The sequence below is a fragment of the Scophthalmus maximus genome, chromosome 9 (assembly GCF_022379125.1).
Source record: "Scophthalmus maximus strain ysfricsl-2021 chromosome 9, ASM2237912v1, whole genome shotgun sequence".
Classification (NCBI taxonomy): domain Eukaryota; kingdom Metazoa; phylum Chordata; class Actinopteri; order Pleuronectiformes; family Scophthalmidae; genus Scophthalmus; species Scophthalmus maximus.
In genome coordinates this window covers 16,826,169-16,848,529 of record NC_061523.1, presented here as the reverse complement: position 1 = coordinate 16,848,529, position 22,361 = coordinate 16,826,169, and the positions used below count along the sequence as shown (strand labels likewise).

The window sequence follows — 22,361 nt, the reverse complement described above, 5'->3', positions numbered from 1 at the left end:
TAATAATAAGACAATATTGTTTATTTACCAGACACATTGATCATGTAAAAAGAAGTGAAGGAAATTAAATGATTTACATATAATCACAGTGTTGATACTAAAAGTGAACATAAATAAGAGCTTCTTCAATGGTATAGTAATGTATCTGTATACATAATGCAATGTAATACATTGATCAGAGCATTCAGGTCTGATTTCGTCATGGCATTTAAACACAGGAATCACACGTACAACAGCTCAGCTCGGTCGGTCGACGGCCTGCGAACCTTTAGAACAGAAACAAAAAAAGTTCAACGCTCCCTTTTAAATTCTGCTTCGGCACAAACGTCCCATCTTTTTTTAATCGAGAATCAATCTCATACATTCTTGTTCTCGGTGACACAACGCAATCGGAAACATCTTCAAATACCTTCCACGGAGAAAATCCACCAAAACCGCTCTTGGCCTAGTACGTCTCGTTCATTTCTGGAGAGTCTTTCAAAAAATAATAATAATATATTCAGTAGTTACACTTCTTTACTTCACAGAAACAATACTGCCACACACGTTACAGCTTCTTCCAATGTCAGTCCTTCCTCCTTTTCACATCCGAGTATAGAGAAAGTAAAAAACGGATAAAGGATTAATCTAGAGCTGAAACGCTAAGTTGATTAATCAATAAGACGAGTGAAAGAAAATCTATCAACCAACATTCTTACTTGTTTGGCATTTTTCAAGAAGAAATTAATAGAATTTCATTCCAGATTTTCAAATGTAAATATTTTCACAATTTCCCATGATGAAATAAATATTTTGGGGGTTTGGGACAATCACTATTTCGAATATTATTTCAATATTAAATAGAGCAAACAATGAATCATTTAATCAAGAAAGTCATCCACAGATGAATCAAAGATAGTTACTTGCAGGCCTATATTGATCTTTTATTATTCATAAGTATCCAATATCAGTCATGAGCTTTAAACTGCTCCATGAAAAAGGATCATACAGCTGCCAACGATCCCAGCGTCCTTAAATTTATTTCCCATGCATCCACGCTCATATTTCTTGGAGCTAATCTTTAAGGAGATTAAGGAGGGGTTGTGACCTTGAGTCTTAAAACAAATAATCCCGGGCAGATTTCGGGTCTGACACGATGCTGTCGCCACACTAGAATTTCTACACAAGTATATCTTCACAAACACTTACTGTGTCTTGCATATAACACAATCACTACGACAAACTCTCGCTATCTGCTAAAATCATTTAATTACTAAGAATTTGCTTCATTTTCCTTTCTCGTGTTTCCGTCTCCCCTCAAGCGATCTCTGTGAGCAAAACAAAACAAACTCTCAGTTCGCGTCCAAGGCTGTGCTCCGTCTGAAATACACATATGGGTGAAATGAGAGCTCTGCACGTATGTCTGTCTTCTCTCTGCCAAAGACAGCTGCAGTGGAAGAAGTTCACTGTCGGGGAAAAAGAAATGTCACAGCAAAGATGTGAGGAAAAGGAGGAGAAGGTGAGTTAAATATGAGAAAGGCAGAAGACGGCAGGAAGAGAGAGGACTCTGAGGAAGATCAGCTCTGATTAGCAGGGCGAGGTGCTCCAGCTCACAGGCAGAATATTTAACACTTGGCCACACTTCAGTTTCAAATAAATAAAAAATGAATCAACATTTTTAATAAAAAAACCTTGCTGATGTCTGTCCTCTTCACTCATCATTTGAGAGATTTTTAAGTACATCTTAACCTCCTAAAACCTAAAATTCGACCATGGCTTTGCTATTTCTTTTTTTCTCCACAAGGTCTGGTTCAGTGGCTCCCAACCCTGAAGACCCACAACCCCTCAAAACGCAGCAGCATCTAATCAGTTCAACCAAAGAGTGTTTTTCTCCTTATCAGATTTTATTTTAAACATCAATTCTGGAAGAAAACTCATAGAATTTCAGGAGAAAAAAAGCACAATTTTATACTATTTTGTTGCAAAAATTATTTAAAAAAATTAAAATAATACATTTTCCTCTCAGAGAAATAAATATTTACTCTTAGATGATTGATTAATTGATTGATTGATACCACTCAGCTTGCACGTGTCATTAAATGACATCACATTTGTAGAAATTCTGAAATACAAAAGTGACGTGAAGTCGAGAAAGAGCTCCGGCTGTTAAACCACAAATTGTCGTCACGTTGTCAGTTTGTGTAAGAATAAAGCAAACGGAGTGTAATGTGTTATACAAGGATTTTTAGAGCTACTGCTGTTTTACCCATTGGACAGAGGCAGATGTCAAACTATTCTTTTTGATCTTGTGACCTCTCGGGTTCATCTCGTGACCCCCCACCCCCCGGTTGGGAACCACTGGATCGATTAGTGTATCAAACATTGGCATTTCTCATTCAACACTGAATGAGAATGGATTTTCTCTGTTGGTTGACCCAAGTTTCATTTCATAGTGCAACTGTTATCATAAGGCACTGTTACTACGAGTGTCTCCGATCGTCAGGAGTCAGGCCTCTACTCACTCACACTGGGACTAACCATCTCCCGGAGGCAAAGACTTGAACTGTGCACACAACAGTTTCATCAATTTCAGAGCGCCAGCGTCACAATGCATCCTTGATTATATAAAAGTGGAAGGACAGGCGTTGGTCTGGATCAATTGACAATGAAAGAAAAGAAAAGAAAAGATAATTAACAACAACACTGAATGCAGCAATATCAGAATAAAAAGGTACATTTGGACTTGCCTGGAAGGAGCCTTTGGGGATATTTCAGCTAAGGATTTGCATGTCCTCCCCCTGCCTGGACATCATGTGCACTCGCACACTTACACGTGAGATGCTTCGATCCTCACACAGACAAACGTAGCCTGTCCAGCCTTCTCATGGTTTGCATAGGGGCATGTAATGTGCACACAACAAAAAACTGACTGTATGTTTGAAGATTTATACACGTCCAGAAGTATTATCCTCTTCATCAGACACTTGCAAGGAGTATATTTGAACTGGCCTCTCACAATAAATGTCATTATGCAACTTTAAACAAAGAAAAAGTCGGACAATCAGAGCAACCCACAGGTGGACTACAGGGAAAGTCATACGCTTTAAGAGTTTCCTTTTTTTTTTACCCCTTTCCATTTTTTTTTTTTTGCGGTTTTCCCAGAGGCTTCTCCCCCTGCGTGTCTTTTGCATGCAGTGTTCAGGAGTCAGAGTAAATCTGCTGACTTTCCGTTAAAATCACTCCCCCTCCTGCAGGAGCAAGTGTCAATCAAACACCTCTGCAGCTCCTGGTGAAAAGGAGGGAAGAGGAGGAGCTGCAGCAGCAAAAACTCTACTCTTCTGGTTGAATGTCGGACAAGAGTCGGAGAATAACCGAGTCACCCGCACAGTCATTAGACATTGATTATTAATGTTCCATTTCCTGTCCGGGCAGGGTGCTGCATGGGGAGGGGGCTACGATTAGACCCGCCCCCTCATACAGCTAATGAGTCTTGTCCTTGTTGATGGAAGTCTCCACGTCCATCTCGGGTGACGCCAGGGGCGGAGCCTTGGGAGCCGGAGGGTTCTCCTCTTTGGGGGAGGGGCTCTTCTGTGCTGAGGCAGCAATGCTCGGCTTGGCATCGTCAGGCGTGCGCTTGTTGGGGATGAGCGGAGCTTTGGTTTTCTGTAGGCAGAGGACAGCATGCTGAAAAGATGCAGACGCAGTGTGAGCCACCGATGACAAACCAAACTGCAGCTTTACACAAACAACAACACGCATATAACAAAACCACTGAGTCACTGCCTGCACCTAAGGTATTATTTAGGGGAGGTCAAATATTACATTTCCCAATAATAAAGTGAAACTAAATGGAGAATCAGTGTGTGTGTGTGTGTGTGTGTGTGTGTGTGTGTGTGTGTGTGTGTGTGTGTGTGTGTGTGTGTGCTCACCGTGGTCTGTGGCACTGGGCTGCTGCTGCTGCTGCTGCTGCTGGGTGCAGCAGACGCCACAGGAACAGGCGAATCCTCCTGCGTCAGTCCTCTTCTGTCCAAGACGCTGGAAAGCGAGACAAGGCAATCAGTCACAAACTGCATCCTGCTCGTTATTCACCAGCAACGAGTCGCAGGAGAGAAAAGACTAATCTATTACAGGATCACGAGCAGAACTCGTTGGTAACAGTATAGAGAGAAAGCAAGAGAGGAGAACATGACGATAAATAAAACAAAGGGGGATTGGAGTCTGATTTAAAACAGGCATTTGACGGTGAATTAATCAAGCCTGCATCAGCCAGTGCATTTTTACTGTTTAGCTCAACGTCTCTCATTAGCCTGACAACATACCTCGGGTAGGTCGGCCCACAGAGCACCTCACAGCAGTTTTTGATGATGTTCTTGTGGCTGTACGGGTTCTGGACTCTGTTCTTTCCAGACCATGATCCTTTAATCTGGAAGAAAAAAAGCCATCAGAACTTTCTCAAACCTTCAGCCGATTCCCAAACACATCCTGACTTTGTTACGCCCTCACTCAGTTCTATCTCAAAGAGATTTTCCATGTGCTTATACCTTATTCAAAAGCATAGCTCCATTTTTAGATGTTATTCCCACAGGCCTGGTTTTGACCTACTAAAAGGATCTAGTCAGGGTTTTAATGATTCCTGGTTTTAAAGTCTAAGTCCTTCACTCTGCTGTGTGTAAACTCTCAGTCATATGACAGCAGCACACATATATTGGTGGGGAAAAAAAACATTTATCCTGCACTGCAAGTAGATATTGTTTTCTCCAAATAAAAGCCTGACATATTCGGTATCATTGGAAACTTTGAGATCTCCAAAAACCTCCCTCTTACTTTTCAAAATCTTTTTCTTTGGCTTCCTAATTTTCTATTGGTTGATGTTGATTTTCTAAGGGACTCAGCCGCCCTTATTCATAAGGAAATGGTAATTAATTATTTTCCTCATAGCTTATTATGTGCTGGACTGACTTTAGTGTCACTGTGACTAAAAATAAAATTCTATTTATCCACAAACAATATAGAAGATGGGAAATGAAAATAGAATATGTATATGTGAATATGTAACTGATTTAACGACGGCTATTCAATTTTTGCAGCATGAGCATGTCCTGAATAAAAATCTTAATTTTTGGTGCTGAAGATGTAGGTCAGTACTTCAAGCCTACGTGTGTGTGTGTGTGTGTGTGTGTGTGTGTGTGTGAGAGAGAGAAAGTGAGACAGCAGACAGACCATGTGTCATCCCATGGGAGACCATAGCAGATTCAACGCTCAAGGTGCCTTCTCTTGTTCACCCTTATCCCTCTGTTACTCTCCACACACACACACACACACACACACACACACACACACACACACACACACACACACACACACACACACACACACACACACACACACACACACACACACACACACACACACACACACACACACACACACACACACACACACACACACACACACACACACACAGCTGTGTTTCTGGCAATGTGCCTGGCCCCTGCAGGTATCGATGCATCTATTATTAGGCCAATCACAGATATTGAAACGGCCGGGCTGACAGCCATTGTTTCAACCCCTGGAGCAACATTACACTGTAGATGCACATTGCAGAGTTTCATTTTCTGTCTAAATGAAAGAGGAAAAAAATGAGGCCAGCCATCCCACAGGAAAGAAGAAGGGGAATTATAAATTAAACATAACAAAAGTACTAGAGCACTCTCTTGCTCTCAGCCATCTAGACTCCCCCACCATCTCCAACACTACTGCCGCTCTCTGCTTCTCGCCGGAGCCTCTGCAGTCTGATGTGGTCTAACAAAGCCTCCGATAATGTACACACACTGTTAATGCTGCTTTGCACACACACGCACACACACGTGCACACGCACAACGGAAACTGATCACTCTGTGAATTCATTCACCTCACCTAACATCCTCACATCCTCCTCACTTTCATCATCTGCTTCACATCAGCCTGATGTGTGTGTGTGATGAGTAAATAATGACTCAACGGTGATGCGCTCATGCAATCAATACTTCATTTAGCATCAAAAGGCTTCTTCTAAAATGTAACCGGCAAGATTCAGAAACCAGCTGCTCCGATTTTGCCTTTATTTCAGCTCAACTCCAGCCGTGCTTTTATTAATAGAAGCAGCTATTCAAGCATATATTTGGATGAGTAGACTATGGTGGCCTGCTGGTGACCAGGGAGCGGCCGGAATGCTGCATTTAGCGTTCAAAGCATTTACCAGCCCATTTGTTATATGGTTCACACATTTTTCTTGTAAAGAGATGTTTGGTCTCAGTGTGGCCGAACTGGATAAGAATAAGGTGAATCCATGTTTAAAATATAGGCAAAAATACTGGTGAAAACCTCCATGTTGTTCATTCTGCTTCATGTAAAGTCTGATTTAAAAATGAACAGATTATAAAGATGTGACATGATGTATGTCTTTGTTTTAGCCGTCATAAACAGACTTTCTGTGGCTTCGGCTAGGATCTTGCGATTTTTTTTTATTCGAGTTCACAACACTTTCTGTATTTGCTTTACTTTTTGGGGGGGATTTACAACATTACAGATTGTTTAACAAGCTACACTTTACCGGCCCTCTGTCCTTCAGTGCAGAGCGAGGCGGTGTCGTTGTCAAGGAAACAGATCTGCGGTCTTAGGAACTGTAGTGTTTACTCCGCAGCAATGTATGTTTATCTTTCCAGCCACGTGAACCGTGGCTGGCTGATCACAATATTTACAGACATTTAAAAAAAACAACAACTATACTTTATCTTCTTCATGGGAGGATCTTTGACGATTACGTGAATACATATGTGAGGGCTGGAAACTATGTCTGAAGTGACTTCTGGCACTATTTGGATGACAGTTCTCTCCTATTTATATTTTTGCCCCTGTATGGGTCAAATCCAGTTAAACAGCATTTGGAAATTTCCACCACAGAGAGACTTAAATTATATATATATTATTTTTTTTAAAGAAAAAGAAGCTTTTACTCATGTTAGCACATATCACGATACACTTGAACAGTATGTAAAATAAAACAAACTAGATGTAAAAGTGCAGCACTGTGCACCTCAGGCACAGAACAAACAAACTGTAGATGTGACAACAGCAGTCATTTATAGTCACATTTAAAAGAGCATGCAAGGTGCACTCACATCCTCGTTGGTGGTTTGGTTGAGAGAGAGCAGGTAGGTGTGGAAGCCGGTCAGTCCCACCACTGACCACAGGGTGAAGAAACACACCAACACCTCCAGCACAGTGGGTTCAAGTTAAGAGAATAGTAACAGATGTTTTCTGGCCGTGACACACGGTCACTGATCAAACGGTGGTGACGAGGTGTCGGTAAAAGGGAAGACACTTATGCAACATGATGAAAACCAGTGCAGACTAATGAAGAGTAGAGGATCCAGAGCAGGAGGTTTCTGCTCTTTGAACTGTGCAACAAAAACAAAATGATGAGCTGGAATTTAGTTACATCAATTGATTGTTTGTGTTTATTGTTTGCTAAACTTGCCCTGAGTTACTGTTACTGCATTTGTTCTCGCTAATTCAGTTAAAATTGGCTTCATTCGATGATGAAAATGGCTCCCTCCAGGTTTTTACTGTTTCAAGCTGAATTTTTCTTCTTTAAAAAAAATGACAATCTTGTGAAACAGCTTTTTTAGTATCCACTCGATGGCTAAAGAATGACGCCCAAGGCAAAAAAAATAAAATCAATATCCTACCTGACTGATAAAGTAGAATACAATATTCTTATGTTGCATTGCAGAGCACATTTGTTCAAGTATTATGAATATACTAAAGAAAATCTGAGCTCTTAATCTCTGTTTTCTAAAAGCTCAGAGTTCACGTGTTGTGATGTGTTATGCTTGTTAACAGAGGCTATGAAAGTTATTTTTTGTTAAATGGAAAAGTAATATATTCCAATTTGAATTGTATAAAGATTTACATTTTATATACGTTGATATTCCCAAGTTCTCTCAGTCATTATGTCTAAATTGTGAGCCTCTGTGGCTTCAGAACACTGACAGTAACATGAATATGGCCGTCCCTTCTTGTCGTTGCCTAGCAGTGGAGTTCCAAGCACATCACGTTTAAAAAGGATATGTTCCAGGTGTTTCTTTCAAAGTGTTCAGAAAGCCATTATCCACGGAGCCTGTGAACAGACAGAGAGAAGTTAGAGAGGAAAATATATAGATTTTCAAAAAAAAAATAGAATCTTTTTACTCTTCTGAATTGAACAATTGTCTGATATTACACAGTATGAAGATAAAGGGCCCAGAGCTAATTATCCTGACTAGAAACACCTCCTGTTTCCACATGTCTGTCTTGTTGCCGTCTACGTTGGTTAGAACAAGGAAGCAGGAGGATCATGTTAAGCTGTCATTTGCCTTGTCCCAATTAGGTCATAGTTTCAGAACACGTGTGCGTGCATTTGCATAAACAGTGGTAGTTGCTGTGGAGCATGTTTCACAGCACGTTCGTCCCGTTTTGCAACATTTCTGCAGCGTTACATGCGTCACTCTCCTACGAGAGGCACCTCTCTGTTACTCCCGATTGGACGATTGATACTCACGCATGACCACGTGGACAATGTCGAAGGTGAAGATGTAAATGGTGAGCAGGGAGAGGGACAGCGTGAACAGGTAGAAGTAGCGGTAGTTCCTCTTGCCCACACAGTTGCCCACCCACGGACAGTGGTGATCAAATCGGTCTGTGAAAAAGAAAAAGGGTCATTAAATATGTGAAATGTACCACAACGACTTCATAAGAAAACAGACTATTTTGGAAATCAAACGAGTGTTAAAAATACACCGGCATTAACCGCGGTCTTATATTGGAAGACAGCTTTGTGCAGCAGCTTCTGTAGACCTGCAGTCTAAATATAGTGATCACTTCCTCTTTGCCTCTCCTCTCCTATCATTTGGGGACAAGCCAGATGAAAAGCAAGGCCGGGTCAAAAATGGACAAGAGGTTAACATCTTGCTTTTCACCTTTCTCTACGGCAAACACACCGCTGCACTTCCTGGATAGAGTTTCACAACAATATACAGTAAACAGAGGCACGGACGTGATATACGAGAAACGACTTGTACATATAAGGTCAAACTTAATGGATCATTTTTAGATTTACTGAACCAGCAACTTTTTTATTGCTTTGCTTTTCTATTCTAACACACTGGATCTGAAATGAAAAAACAACCAATGTTTTTGCTCACTTCTATTTTGAGCTGACTGGAAAGGAATTATTGCCCTTATATGGTCTCGTTAGCGTCAATGGGAAAAGGACGGCAATGGTCATCTGTTGATTCACTACTTTTTTCTCGATTTGGTACAGACGTTCATGGCCCCGAGAGGATGAAGCCTAATGACTTGCAGGTTGACATTTGTGGTTTTGATGTTGATATTTGATGGACTGCTGTGAAATTTCAGTAGATACATTCATGCTCCCCGCAGGATGCCCTGTAATAACTTTGGTGATCCTTTAAAAGGACAATAACGTACACTGTTCCAACGCTGATCACATAATATTGGTGTGAAAAACCTTAATTAAAGATGACACTAAACACTTAATTTGTCTGGTATTCAATCGGATTTCTCCATTTTAATCCAAAATCAGAGATGTGTGAGACTAATATGGCATGTGTGTGCCATATATCTGGACTTTCACCGCTGTAAATGATGTAAAGTTGAGAAGGAAAAGATATGACTGCAGTAAAAGAGGGACTGAGACTTGCTGTTTGGACTTGTGTGTGTGTGTGTGTGTGTGTGTGTGTGTGTGTGTGCAGCAGGTGCACACAGATGAACCAGTGTACACCATGACTGAGCACTTATTCCCTCTCTTAGCCGCCACTGTCTACTCTCATATCGCCAGTGTGTCTACGCTCCTTTCAAACACATTCCTCAATCATCAGCAGCCAAATGACTATTCTGCAGGGCTGAGAGATAAAACACACACACACACACACACACACACACACACACACACACACACACACACACACACACACACACACACACACACACACACACACACACACACACACACACACACACACACACACACACACACACACACACACACACACACACACACACACACAGTTCAAATTGCCTTAAAAAAAATCTAACTCTTCAAAATTCAACAGCACTTTCTAAAAACATCCTCCCTGTGAAGTTTTTTTTTTCTTTCAGTTTTCTTAAACTTGTCTGACCATGTCTGCTTAGTCAGACATTTATTTATAAAAGCTTAGATTTTTAAAGTATTTAATCACTGTGACAGTGAATCTGGGTAGAATATTTCGGACAAGGTTTTTGTAATAATCATCAGCTATTTTTTCCCACACAAAAAAAACATTAGTCACCTTGCTATTTCTGAAAAACTGATCCCATTACCCAGTCTGATGAAAATGCCTTTGCGTAAGTGAGAGCAGATTTGACGTGATTTCTCACCGACACAGTTGTCACAGATGCTGCAGTGAGAGGCTCGAGGTGGTCGGAAGATCTTGCAGGTGTAGCAGTACTTGAGCTTGACGATCTGGTTGTTGATCTGAACATTTCGGATTCGAGGCGGAGGCCGCTGGCCCGCGGGAACGTTCCCATTGGCGGCCTCTGTTGAAAACACAACATAGGGCATACGTTTTAGGCTGTTTGCTTCATCCAGTAAATCAAAAATACGTTTTCCATTATAATCTAATACAACATCACAAAGTATGCCCTCAGAAGACACATTTCACACACCCCTCTAATGCTGGCAAAAAAAAAAAGTATTATAAGCTTCACAAAGGGAACAATTTATTGCAGCGCAATTGCATGGGATCGCATTATATTTTACAGGGGCTCACAATATTTTGTTCACCTGCTTCATATTTCTTAACCGGGCAGGTAGAAGTGGGAGATTCAGTGGCAAGGACAAGGATAAGCGGCGATGTAAATCTTGACAGCTGAACCTCGAGAACATCAGCGGATGACAACAGTGGCTTGATATAGTATTGATGATTGGTGGATTTATGTGTAATCACTGCTGAGCTGTTAATCTTGTATATTAGCAATGCTATGGGGCACATGTATCTTATGTGAGACAGTCCTGTTTCTGCCCAGCAGTTACCAAACCACATTAAACTCTCATGCATTCCCTTTTCTTAGCAATTCAGATTTTTTCTCATTATGTTGCACTGCAGGAGCCGAGAGGCTGGCTAATTGACCAGAGGGTTGCTGGCTGGAAGCTCTCAGGAGAAAAACTGGCAGTGAGAAATCTAAATGATGCAGTGGGCAGATGTGAACATGGAGCTGAGAGAAAGGAGTAAGCGTGGTCGTTTGACTTTGTGTGGACGCATTAGGATAAAGGAAATGTGCCATTTATGGAAATCAAATTATCTGGGCTTAAAAAAAAGAGTTTAGAGATGAGAAGAAGAAGAATTCTGCATTAACTAAATTGCATTTTTATAATTTCTATGAAGCTCTAAATGATCATTCTCTGTTATGTAAAACTATAGAAATAAATCATGGAAACACATTTACAAGCTTCAATCAAAATGATCCATAATAAATCTACAGACATGATGAAGATTTAGAAAAACACTTTATCCGACAGCACAAAATGCTCACGCATTATGAATATGAAGGATGTAGGATTAGCGGCTTTCAGGATACAACCAGTGGAAAATACATTTATGAGTCATCACTCACGGGGAGTGATGCCACTCCCTCGGGTAGCAGAGCTCGGGCTGCTAGTGGCATCAAAGATTCCAAGAGGATACCTCTCAACGTATTAGCAGTCCCCCTCGGGACTAGTCGCTAACAGGCTGAGGGGACAGAGGCTGTGGCGGCTTCATCAACATGCCGGCCTCAGCTCCAGAACGACAACACCCATAACGGCCGCCTCCGTTGTCGCACCCACACTCATAACAGAAAACAGCTATCCAAGTACATAACAAAAAAAATGAGTAATAGCGGGGAGTGTGGGATGGAAGTTGTTAAACTGAGTGCTTTGTTTGAGCTGCTGCGTTGCATATTCTTCTTATGACACACATTTAAACGATGGGCATCTTGCTATTTGGGGAGGTTTGTAAAGTGGAATGTAAAAAACCTAAACCAAAAAAGGTATGAGACTGACAACAGGGGTTCAATGAATTTGTTTGTATGTGAGACCTAAAAGCTGCGGAGGTTAAGACACTTTGAGCTGATGCCTTTTCCTGTGGATGCATTTTAGTCCATAAATGCTGTACTTACTGTAGAAATTGATTTTGCTTTTAAAATTCAACTAATTCCCTCCAAGTATATAAATAGTAAACAGACTTAACTCTGTGTCCTCAATGGTACTTGGACATGGCATGTATGTTTGGGTATATGTGAATATTCAGTGTTCAGTGATTTTGTTTAATCAAATGAGTCGAACGACAGAAACTGGGCAGTTGTTTTAGTCAATGATTGAGGAAAAACTGAAAACATTCTCTCACTGTCTGCAGCTTTTCAAATGTTGTTGTGTGGTTTTTTTTTGCATCATGTGCATTTGTGGATCCTGAAGGCTGCCAAGCTTGAAACCTGAGTACCTGTCGATACATACTTTTTCTCTGTGCCATCAAACGTCCGTATTTACCGACATGTTCTTCTGCACTGATGCTCCCACACCCACCCCCCGTGAGTGCTGGGAACTTTAAATCAAACAATTAGAAGAAAAAAACATGAAAATATGTATCAATAACAGAAATAATCAATGGTCACAGCTGTATACACATAAATAATGTCCTTATATAAACTACGTGCAGGTGCTGTACATTCTCCACCAGGGTCATCGGGGCCAAAGCTGGTTGAACCACCGAGCCCATCGTCATCCAGCGAGCAGAGTGAGTCACAGTCGGGACGAGAGCCAACCTCAGAAGACCGAGTGCCTCAGCACCGCTCTTACGGTCCACCTCTGTCACAAGCAGAGACCAGTCCTCACCCATGCATCCGCCGTGCAGTGAGAGAGCACGAGTGATGGCTGAAGGACACCATGAATCTTTAACAGAGACTAAGAGTGAACACAGGGAGGGAGAGAGGATGAGGACGCAGGGCGGGCCGTTGCAGTAATATTACAGAGTGGCTTATCGTCCAGACATAAAGGGAGTCTGGAAAGGCACCGGGAGCAAAATGCACTGCTGATGAGGAGAACGAGGCTTTGTTGTCATTAGTATACAGTGTATTGTTTGTTTTGTATAATGAGACACAGACTCCTTGTAATGAATGTGTGTTAGACGGAGCGCTACATCCTCAGATGAGCACGCCCCAACCTTCAGCTACATAAAGCATAACAAACATGATAATAAAATAACAGGACAGAGGCTGTCTGCTGCTCACTGCTTAACCTGCCTATATACTGAAGTATTTATGCTTCCAAATAGCATCACTTCAGCGACTTCCACCATGTCATTATGTACAAACAAAGACACGTATATACACTAACCTAGATAATGACGATACATCAGCACATGACCTGTAATAACCATTTGTTCTGCTGTTGGCTAAACATTTGAATGGATTTGGATAAGAGATTTGTGTCTGGTGGCATCACAAGTAACTGACTGTGGATTATAGACAGGCCAAGGACAGAAGCTTGACTGTCACGTTAGACCACACTCTTCTTCAAACCTGCAGAAATCTGCACTAGGTCTGAACGTTATCACAGAAAGATGCATGAATAAACTGGGATGTAACTGCCCTTCTACTATCATCATCAATAAATTGACTTTTTTGGTAGAACCGTCTTTACAAACTGTAAAAATGTTGCTTACAGCCATTCTTTAGATTCAGACATCCAGTCAATATCTCCAAGGTTTGTTAAAATACTAAATATTTCCTGCAAATTGACATGGACGTGTTTATACATTTTTAATATTTAAAAAAAATATTCTTATTGGGATTGATTCAGTGTGGAATCAACCCCGGAGGACATTGTGTTTTTCATTTAATAAGTAATCGAGACTAAATTCAGTAAAATTCCAATTTCAAGCATAATTTTGCGAAACTTATTGTTATCGAAGTCAAAATCTTGGTATCACAACAACACTAATGTACAGTGTGAGCTGTTTTCAGTGAGGAAATGGAAAACTAATCAAGGGGATATTCAAAGGCCCATTTTCTACAGTTTTGGTTATTTCACAGTGTTTTTCTCTTTCCTATTTCAGTTATGAATATAGATCTAAAATCAATCTTTAAGGGGAATACTGGGGAGATAAAAGCTGCATGAAGTCCAATGGATAAAGAGACAAAAATTTCAAAGATATCTGTAAACCATTTACTCACCGATTTCCATCTCGATGAATGTGGCTTCCTCTTGGAGGGCCCGCGGCAGCACCCCGGGGTCACTGAAGCTCGTCCTCAGCAACATGGCCAAGACAAAGAGGAAGAGCACAATAGCGAAAACTGGGATGGTAGGAGACAGATGCACAGCCAGATATGGACATCTGTCGAGGGAGGAAAAAAGGAAAATGAATAAAGAGAGATCTTGCGAGAAAGTGAAGTGAAATTAAGTTTTTTTCTTCAATTAATGATTATCTGTGTGCCGAAAAAAACAGTTTGTAACAACAGTAACACTGTTTGCCTTTATCACAGTTTACAAGAGAACTGCAAATGAACATTTGTGCATTCGAATCTTCAGACTTTGGACTGTTCTGTTGAGATCCACTTGGATTTGGGGTGATGGACATTTTTCAAAATCGTCTGACACTTTTATTGACAAAGCAATGAATAATTGGCCTATGAAATGAATAATCATTAGTTGCAGCCGTGTACACCCACACGTGACAACGGCCACGACCGAAACGGGAGAGCCCCCTCGGAAAGAGCAGAGAGGACATGACACGACAACACTCTCCGTATTCTGAACTGGTGTTCAGAGCATAAGGTCATGAACTACCCTTTATCTGGACCATTGCAAAAGTCATGGTCATAAATAAACAACACCTTGCCACACCGTGCCCTCACCTTCTGGAAGAGTGCAGCAACATTAGCATAACTCTGTTTGCCAGGCCTTTTGAGATTGGAGCCAGCAGGGCTCCTCCAAAAAGGGCCCGCTGCTCAGTGCGATAACAGATGTGAGCTGCGACAGAACAGAGCAGAGCAGCAGAACAGACTTCTGCATGCAGTTATTAATAGTTTAAATGTACGGCCTCATCTTCTCCCATGTGGCCGGGATCATATATACATAATGCAACACTGATGTCGCACCACAGGGTTGCAAGTTATTATGCCATATCCTGTACAAGACTAGCTCATGTACCACGTCATGAATAAAGCTGACACACTATGCTTCATCGTAAGGGAGATGAAAATCTAGACCACAGATTTAGACATCTGTTTTTAAAAAGCAAAATCATGAGTTTATATATTTAGAGGAAGTTTAAAAAGAAAGGGGGTGAAGCTCAGTAAACAACAGCCAGTCAATCGGACTACATGATAGATGCAGATGAAACAGGTACGTCAACATACCTGAGCACCGACGAGAACACACCCGCACACACACACACACACACACGTGAAACACCTGCTGGACTGGTATGAGCAATTTCCCTGCAGTGCCTTTTTTCACACTAATGGAAACAAGGAGCAGAGATCAAATCAATAGGAATTTCCACTGGAGCAGGCGCGTGAAGTACGTTTGTGCCATTGGCAGAGTGGAGACGGCAGAAGGCGGTGGATTTGGACCGAGGGGAGGCAGTCTGTCGATGAAGTGTAATTCCCGTAATGATGACTGGTAGGTATTCGAGGCACACTCTATCATCGCTTCCCATCAAGCGTCCACGTCCTTCCTGCATGTGACCATTTCCTGTGCTGTTGAGGAGCGGGGTGGTGCTGGCACGGTGACTCTGTGTTTTCATCAGTCAGCACGGAGGCAGCAGACAAAAAACGGACTTAATCTGGCCCCGAGTCCATGAGGAGAAAATATTTTCACCATCAACAAGGTGATCGATCAGACAGCCAAACGACGCACACAGGCCTCCTGCACACTCCCCGTTTTCCTACACTCTGTATGCAGCTGATTATAAACTACTTCCAGTGCAGAGAAGTAACAGCAGTAGAGGTACACTCAAGTACTACCCTGAGGTACTCGTACTTTATTTATAATGCAACTTTATACTTTTACTCCAGGACATTTAAATCTTGAGAGTTTCATGAGAGGACCAATATCACTCGCGTGTATAATAATAATGTATAATAAGATTCATACTTACAGTAAAAGATATAAAACTTTAAACAACATCCATCCATCCATCCCTCAATCCATCATCTATAACTCTTGTGCTTTTAGGCTCGAGAGGGTGTTGGAGCCAATCCAAATTGACATTGGGCGAGAGGCTGGGTACACCCTGGAGAGGTCGCCACCCAATCACAGGGCCGAAAGTGTTTTCACTTTTCAGACATGAGCTATACTGTACGAAAAGTGTCCGGAAAACTGGGTCCGGTCACTTTCCAGAGTTTGACTTTCACATATGACGAACGCAGCAGGAGATAGAGACAAACAACAATTCACAACCTAAAGTCAACCTAAATTGTGTGTCTCTGGACTGTGGGAGGAAGCTGGAGTTCTCAGAGACAACCCACGTGCAGAGAACATCAAACTGTACACAGAAAGGCACCGGCCAGCAGGTTCAAATTCAGAACCTTCTAGTCGTGAGGGCGACAGTACACCACTGTGGCGCCTAGTATGGAAATAATTTCTGTCATATGCCATATTTTATGGGCTGCTAGACAACTCTCATAAAATCATTAAAGAGTGGACCTTAGGCCTAGGTGTGTGTGTGTGTGTGTGTGTGTGTGTGTGTGTGTGTGTGTGTGTGTGTGTGTGTGTGTGTGTGTGTGTGCGTGTTGCATTAAGGTGTGCCCCAGACTGTTCCAGAGGCTTTCCCCTCTTAACTCAGGACGACAAAAGCTCAAAGTTGAGACGCTTCTAAAGTCGGGACATCGCCTAATAAAAATCACTTCAACTTTTCAGCACACAAAAAAACAGGATTAATATGTCACCATGTCATTTCTTGGTGACATTTCACCTTCGTTAAAAGTTTCAACCCATTCCTTTATTAATACTTAATACTCCTAAGCTGTTGCAGACCTGCATGAATCATACTCGGATGAATTATGTACATGTTGTGCAGGCAGATCCACAGTGGGCCTCAGTAACAGCCCTGTGTCATACAAACATCTGGAAACTGTTTCTGGGGCTCTGCTGAAGAAAACAAAAGCTCATTAACTCTGTTTGCCCTCTCTCCTTTTTCCACACACAGACAACAAGGTTACTCCTTTGCAGAAATTATCAAGATTAATATTCCCACCTAAAATAGTTTTTGAGGAAACTGTAAAAATCTTCACAAACCATTATTTAAAAAATTAAATCACCTTGTAGGTATTTCAAAAGATTGTCAGGTTTTTTTCTTTTCAGAAAATCAAATGCTTGGATTTATGACAAATGAGATACAAAACAGAGCTGTTGTCTGGGTTAAATCAGAATTCCTAGTTATGCAACATTTAAACACCATATGAGGGAGATGAAACATTAGAGCCAGCATCATGACCATTTCCCTCAGATTAAAGCAGGGATTACAGATGTTGCATCATAGAATATTCACTAAGTGAAATGAAGATGAATTGTGAATCTGATGATTTAATTTCTGCAACATATTCAACCGCATGATTGAAGAGGCATCTATATCTCTAATACACATCTTCAAAGGAGAGCATCTATATCAAATCAACAGATAACGACAAAGTGAGGAAACATAAAAAAATTCCCTCCCTGTATAGCAGAGGATGTGAGAGAAATAAAATCCTCCTCCACGGAAAATCTCCTGAGAACAAAGCCTGTAGATCACCGTTACTGTACATGGAGCATGTACTACGAATAGGGCATAAATCAAGTTATAGCTCATTTAGCTCTGCCCGGGATGAGTTTTCTGATTGGCTAAGCTGGGAGACAGGGTGGGGTTAGAGATGCTGAGGGAGGCTCAGGGGGTCGATTACAAGATCTCCTCCGACTTCAGATGGCCTGAGAACACTTTGTTATTCACTTGCAGGGAAATAATATACATAAAAAAACACACAGACAGAAAGGATCAGTCTCTTTACAGGCACATATGCCTCTCCAGCTTCATGGGGAAGCATCCTGGGGTGGACAGACAGATGACACACTGTCCCTGTGTTCCAGTGTGCTTTTCCTTCAGCCAAGCTCTATTGTGGGCTATCCACATGCACATATGCATGCATGTGCACACACACACACAAACTTACAAATGGGAACCAAAGAAATGAGCATCCGACTGTGAGGAAGCCTCATGGATACATGCATGTCAGGCAGTTGGCTACCAAAACCTTTGTATAAAACCCCTCTCATAACAGATATTATGCAGTGAGTGTTAAATCTCATAAAAAAAAAAACACGAATGAGTGGATACTCACTGAATAAAAGACCTACAGGGTAAGGACATCAGTTCTGCCTTTAAAAGGAAAAAAAGGAAACCAGGCTAACATCCTCAGTGAATAATTTGTTTAGTTGTTCCTAATGGGTCTTTCCATTTGTGTATTCAATCGCTCGTTTCCGCAATTTAGTCCAAATTAAAGCCCAGAGTGTTTTCCCTGCACGCGGTGCTAATGGCTGGTGATGAAAGTGAGATGTCCGCTCGGTGTGTGTTGGACATGAGACGGCCCACGCCAGGACGCTGCCCTGTCCGCTCTCCCAACAATACCACGGTGCAGCTCACGACACAATAAAAAAAAAAAGAAATCCTCCGAAAAACAAGGAAACCGAAACATTACAATGAACTGTATCAGAATGATGAACGACGGCAAAATGTACAAGAATTAACCGACACAAAAAGCTATGCTTCTTATAATTACATTTTAATGATGCATCTTTTGTGCGTGCTGTATATTGTTGTAGTTTTTAAGTTATATCAAACGATTCACAAATTGAGTTTTAGATAAATGATGGCCATTGTGTGGAGTTCTTTAAACAGTGAGAATATTATAAATCACATTCGCTAGAGCTATAACAATTAACAGAAAATGAATCTGCTACTATTTTGATAACTATAATTCTTTCAATTATCTTTCGCACAAGATCAGTGAACATTTGCAAATTAGCAATAAACACAAAGTTTTATAGGTATTTGTTATTGGACAGTAATAATTTTGACCCGGTAATGGCAATAGATTGAAGGAGAGGAGATAATCAAAGTGATTATAATTACTAATGACTGGCACATGAATCTTTGTATTACATTTCATAGCAATGCATCCGGCCGTTGTTGAGATAATTCACTAAAAAGACAAAAATATAAAACTGCTGATGGTGTCAGAAGTTAGCTGGTAGAGGAGGTATGTCTGTACTAAATTTATCAATCCATCTTATACTTGTGAGGTTATTTAATTTCTGGACCTAAGAGGTGGACGGACCAACAGACTGACATCAATATTCACATTCCCTCTTTTACTTCTCAAATGTGAGGATCTGCTGCACGTCTTTGTTGCACATTAACTGAATACCTTTGGGTTCAAGACAGTCGCATGGACAAAACAAGCGAGTTAAATAAATCACCTTAGTCTTTTGGAAATCCTAATGGGAATTTTTTAACATTTCACCGTTTTCTGACATCAAATGAACCCAATATAAAAATGGGTTGCACCTTTAGCTGAGGATGTTCTACAGTGTTTTGTATTGTTTTAATGCTCCGATTAAATGTAATTGCAGAGCAGTTTTCCTCCAAAAGCTGTTACTCTGTCAGAGATATAGATCACATATGTATCAACGTGTCATTTAATGGCGCGTTTGAAATTTACCCCCATGTCGTCTGAGCCTCTCCATGTTAATATCCTACCCCCCCTGAGAGTTAATTATGTTTCACTGTAATATGAACATAGCCTGCTAACAACCCTCCAGCCATTAGTCATAGCAATCCCTCCTCTGGGCTCTCTGGATATTCAGCGCGAGCAGCAACGTCTCTTTCTCTGTCTGCACTCTGAGTCGGACAACAGCTCCTTCTGTCCGGACTCTAAAGGAGAGCAGGAGGCCATTAAAGTGCAGAGCAGATAGAGATGGGAAGGGCCTGGCGCGAGTGAAAGCAGCTACTTTGCTTCTATGCTCCAAATGCATTTGGCTTGGTCGCTGCACAAAAAAACGCCCGCAGTCAAGAGAGGTAACTGTGTTACAGAGCGAGATTTGTGCTCAATCATCATGTCTAAATTGTCAGTTTAAGAAAGCAGACAGGGGGAGATAAAAAAAAAAGGACAAAGACAGAAAAGTGGGCGTAAGCCGAGTGAGCTGAGCTTCATGATGATGATGCTTATTCACAGCTATGATCTTCATTTCAAAAAACAATCCTCTGTAGCGGACAGGATTTGGGTTCACGCGCAGCATCCGAGCCAGTCGGCAGGGTTCGCAGGGCTTATGAGTCCACCGGGTCGTGTGGGTAGTGAATCGAGACAGAACTGCTGAGACAACAGAAAAAATGGCAGCTTTCCTTTCTTAAACCCGAAGCAAAGCTGGACAGCCAGGGTTATTAAATATTAAACAGACCCTGTCTGTGGTCAATCATAAACCTTTTCTCCGTCAGGAAAATTAATTTTGAACAACAAAACATGAAGCCAAGCTGTGTTTGGGAAGTTGAAATCTTGGTTATTGTAAAACAAAGGCCAGATACAAGAAGATGGTGATGAGATTAGATATGGGTCAAATATGATACAGCAGAAACAGGTGGGATGAGTCTCAAAATCAATGATTCACTGAAATTACTCAGTAACTATTTTGATAATCGATTCATCATTTCAGAAATTTGTCATGCAAAACATTAATTTTCAGGCTCAAGCCCATTCAAATGTCAGATTTAACAATTTTTCTGTCATAAATGATGGTGACCAGGATATATGTGGATAGTTGGTTGCATACAAGCAATTTGAAAGCATGGATTCATTTCATTGACAAGACAATTAATCAACAAATCTGCCTTTGTCCTGATTAGTCAATTAATCATTTAGTTTAGATCTCAGGAGCTACTTCAGGAGAACTTCAAATGTTTTGTTTTGTCCGTCCAGATGACCAAGATTATTTGGTTTACGATAATATAGGGAAACCTGAAAGTATGTGTGGAACCTGCAGGAGTTTGACATTAATTCTTTTGAAAACTATTATCAAAATAGTTGCTGGGCAATTATCAGTAATCAACTAATCGATTCATCGTTTAATTGTTGCAGCTTGTTTTTTGCAGGACAGGGATTTATCACTGAGGCACAGGCGCTGTCAGCTACTATAGAAATATTTGGGTACTGGGAGGAGGATGAGGATGATAAGGATGAAGATGATGAGGATGAGGATGATAAGGATGAGGATGAGGATGATGCGGATGAGGATGATAAGGATGAGGATGATGAGGATGAGGATGATAAGGATGAGGATGATGAGGATGAGGATGACGAGGAGGATGACGAGGATGACGATGACGAGGAGGAGGGGAAGGAGGCACAGGTGCCCTGATATGCCTTATGGATTTTGATCCATGAATCCATATGTGGCTCATTAGAAGTCAGAGAGAGAGAGAGATTAAAAAAAATGACTTACTCGAAAGCGAAGAAGAGGGAGCAGGTCCCGACGATGAGGAACAGGGTCAGGTAGAAGACTCCCTTCTGCCGGGCCATCATCACGCGGCCGTCGCAGCAGAAGGTGTTCTTACCCGGGAGCTTCTCCCATTTCCGCACCTTCCGTGTGATCATCACCGCCGACATGGTGCAGACTGTACACAAGGCTCCTCGTGTCTTCTCTTCTTGTGAATACTGTTCAGTCAATGGTGCACTCAGGGAGGAGGAGAAGAAGAAGAAGGAGAAGAACAAAAACCCAAATGACTTATTATATTATGGATTTCTTGCACGGGGGCGACGATCGCTTCCCGTCGCAGTCACATCCTCAGTGTCTTCTAATCCACAGTGTTTCCAGTTCCCCGTCTCCGCCGCAGCGTGTCATCCCCACGACGGGGGGGGGGGGGGGGGGGGGGGGGCGGCTCCCACCGACGATCTCCGGCCCGTCGCCGTCCCTTCAGATCACACGCCCTCAGCGGCTGACGTTCCCCCGGCAGACGCTCGACGATCCCGCAGCAGGCGGCTGTCGCATGGGACCTTGACCGGGGCTGGCGTTCACATCATACCTCGATGAATCGTAAACGCCCGTCCCCCGGGGCGCAGCGGAGATCGGACGCACGTGACGTTTTGTCAGAGCGAATGAAACGGACGCAGACGAGAGAACCGCAGCGCGCGTGGACGCGAGCGGGAAGCTGTGTGATGAGCCCGTTCCCTTCCTCTCCCCTCCCGCAGGATGCCAGGTCTCCGAGTCGACGGCAGCAGGAGACACGCCCATGTC

General features: G+C 42.0%; 1 protein-coding gene across 2 annotated transcripts; it reads right to left on the bottom strand.

Annotated features, from left to right (window-relative positions):
* Positions 1-21,992, bottom strand: zdhhc9 (zinc finger DHHC-type palmitoyltransferase 9). 2 transcript variants are annotated; one of them, XM_035649541.2, is made up of 9 exons: positions 21,570-21,992; positions 14,270-14,430; positions 10,439-10,597; positions 8,562-8,699; positions 8,093-8,141; positions 7,141-7,243; positions 4,299-4,402; positions 3,909-4,014; positions 1-3,663 (listed from the first exon to the last, which is right to left on the bottom strand). In XM_035649541.2, exons 1-9 carry the CDS (start codon positions 21,731-21,733, stop codon positions 3,460-3,462), a joined length of 1,188 nt encoding a protein of 395 aa, XP_035505434.2. In that variant the 5' UTR covers positions 21,734-21,992; the 3' UTR covers positions 1-3,459. The 2 variants fall into 2 exon arrangements, with proteins under 2 accessions (XP_035505434.2, XP_035505435.2); XM_035649542.2 differs by having other exon boundaries at positions 1-3,642.
* Between the last annotated feature and the right edge of the window lie 369 nt (positions 21,993-22,361).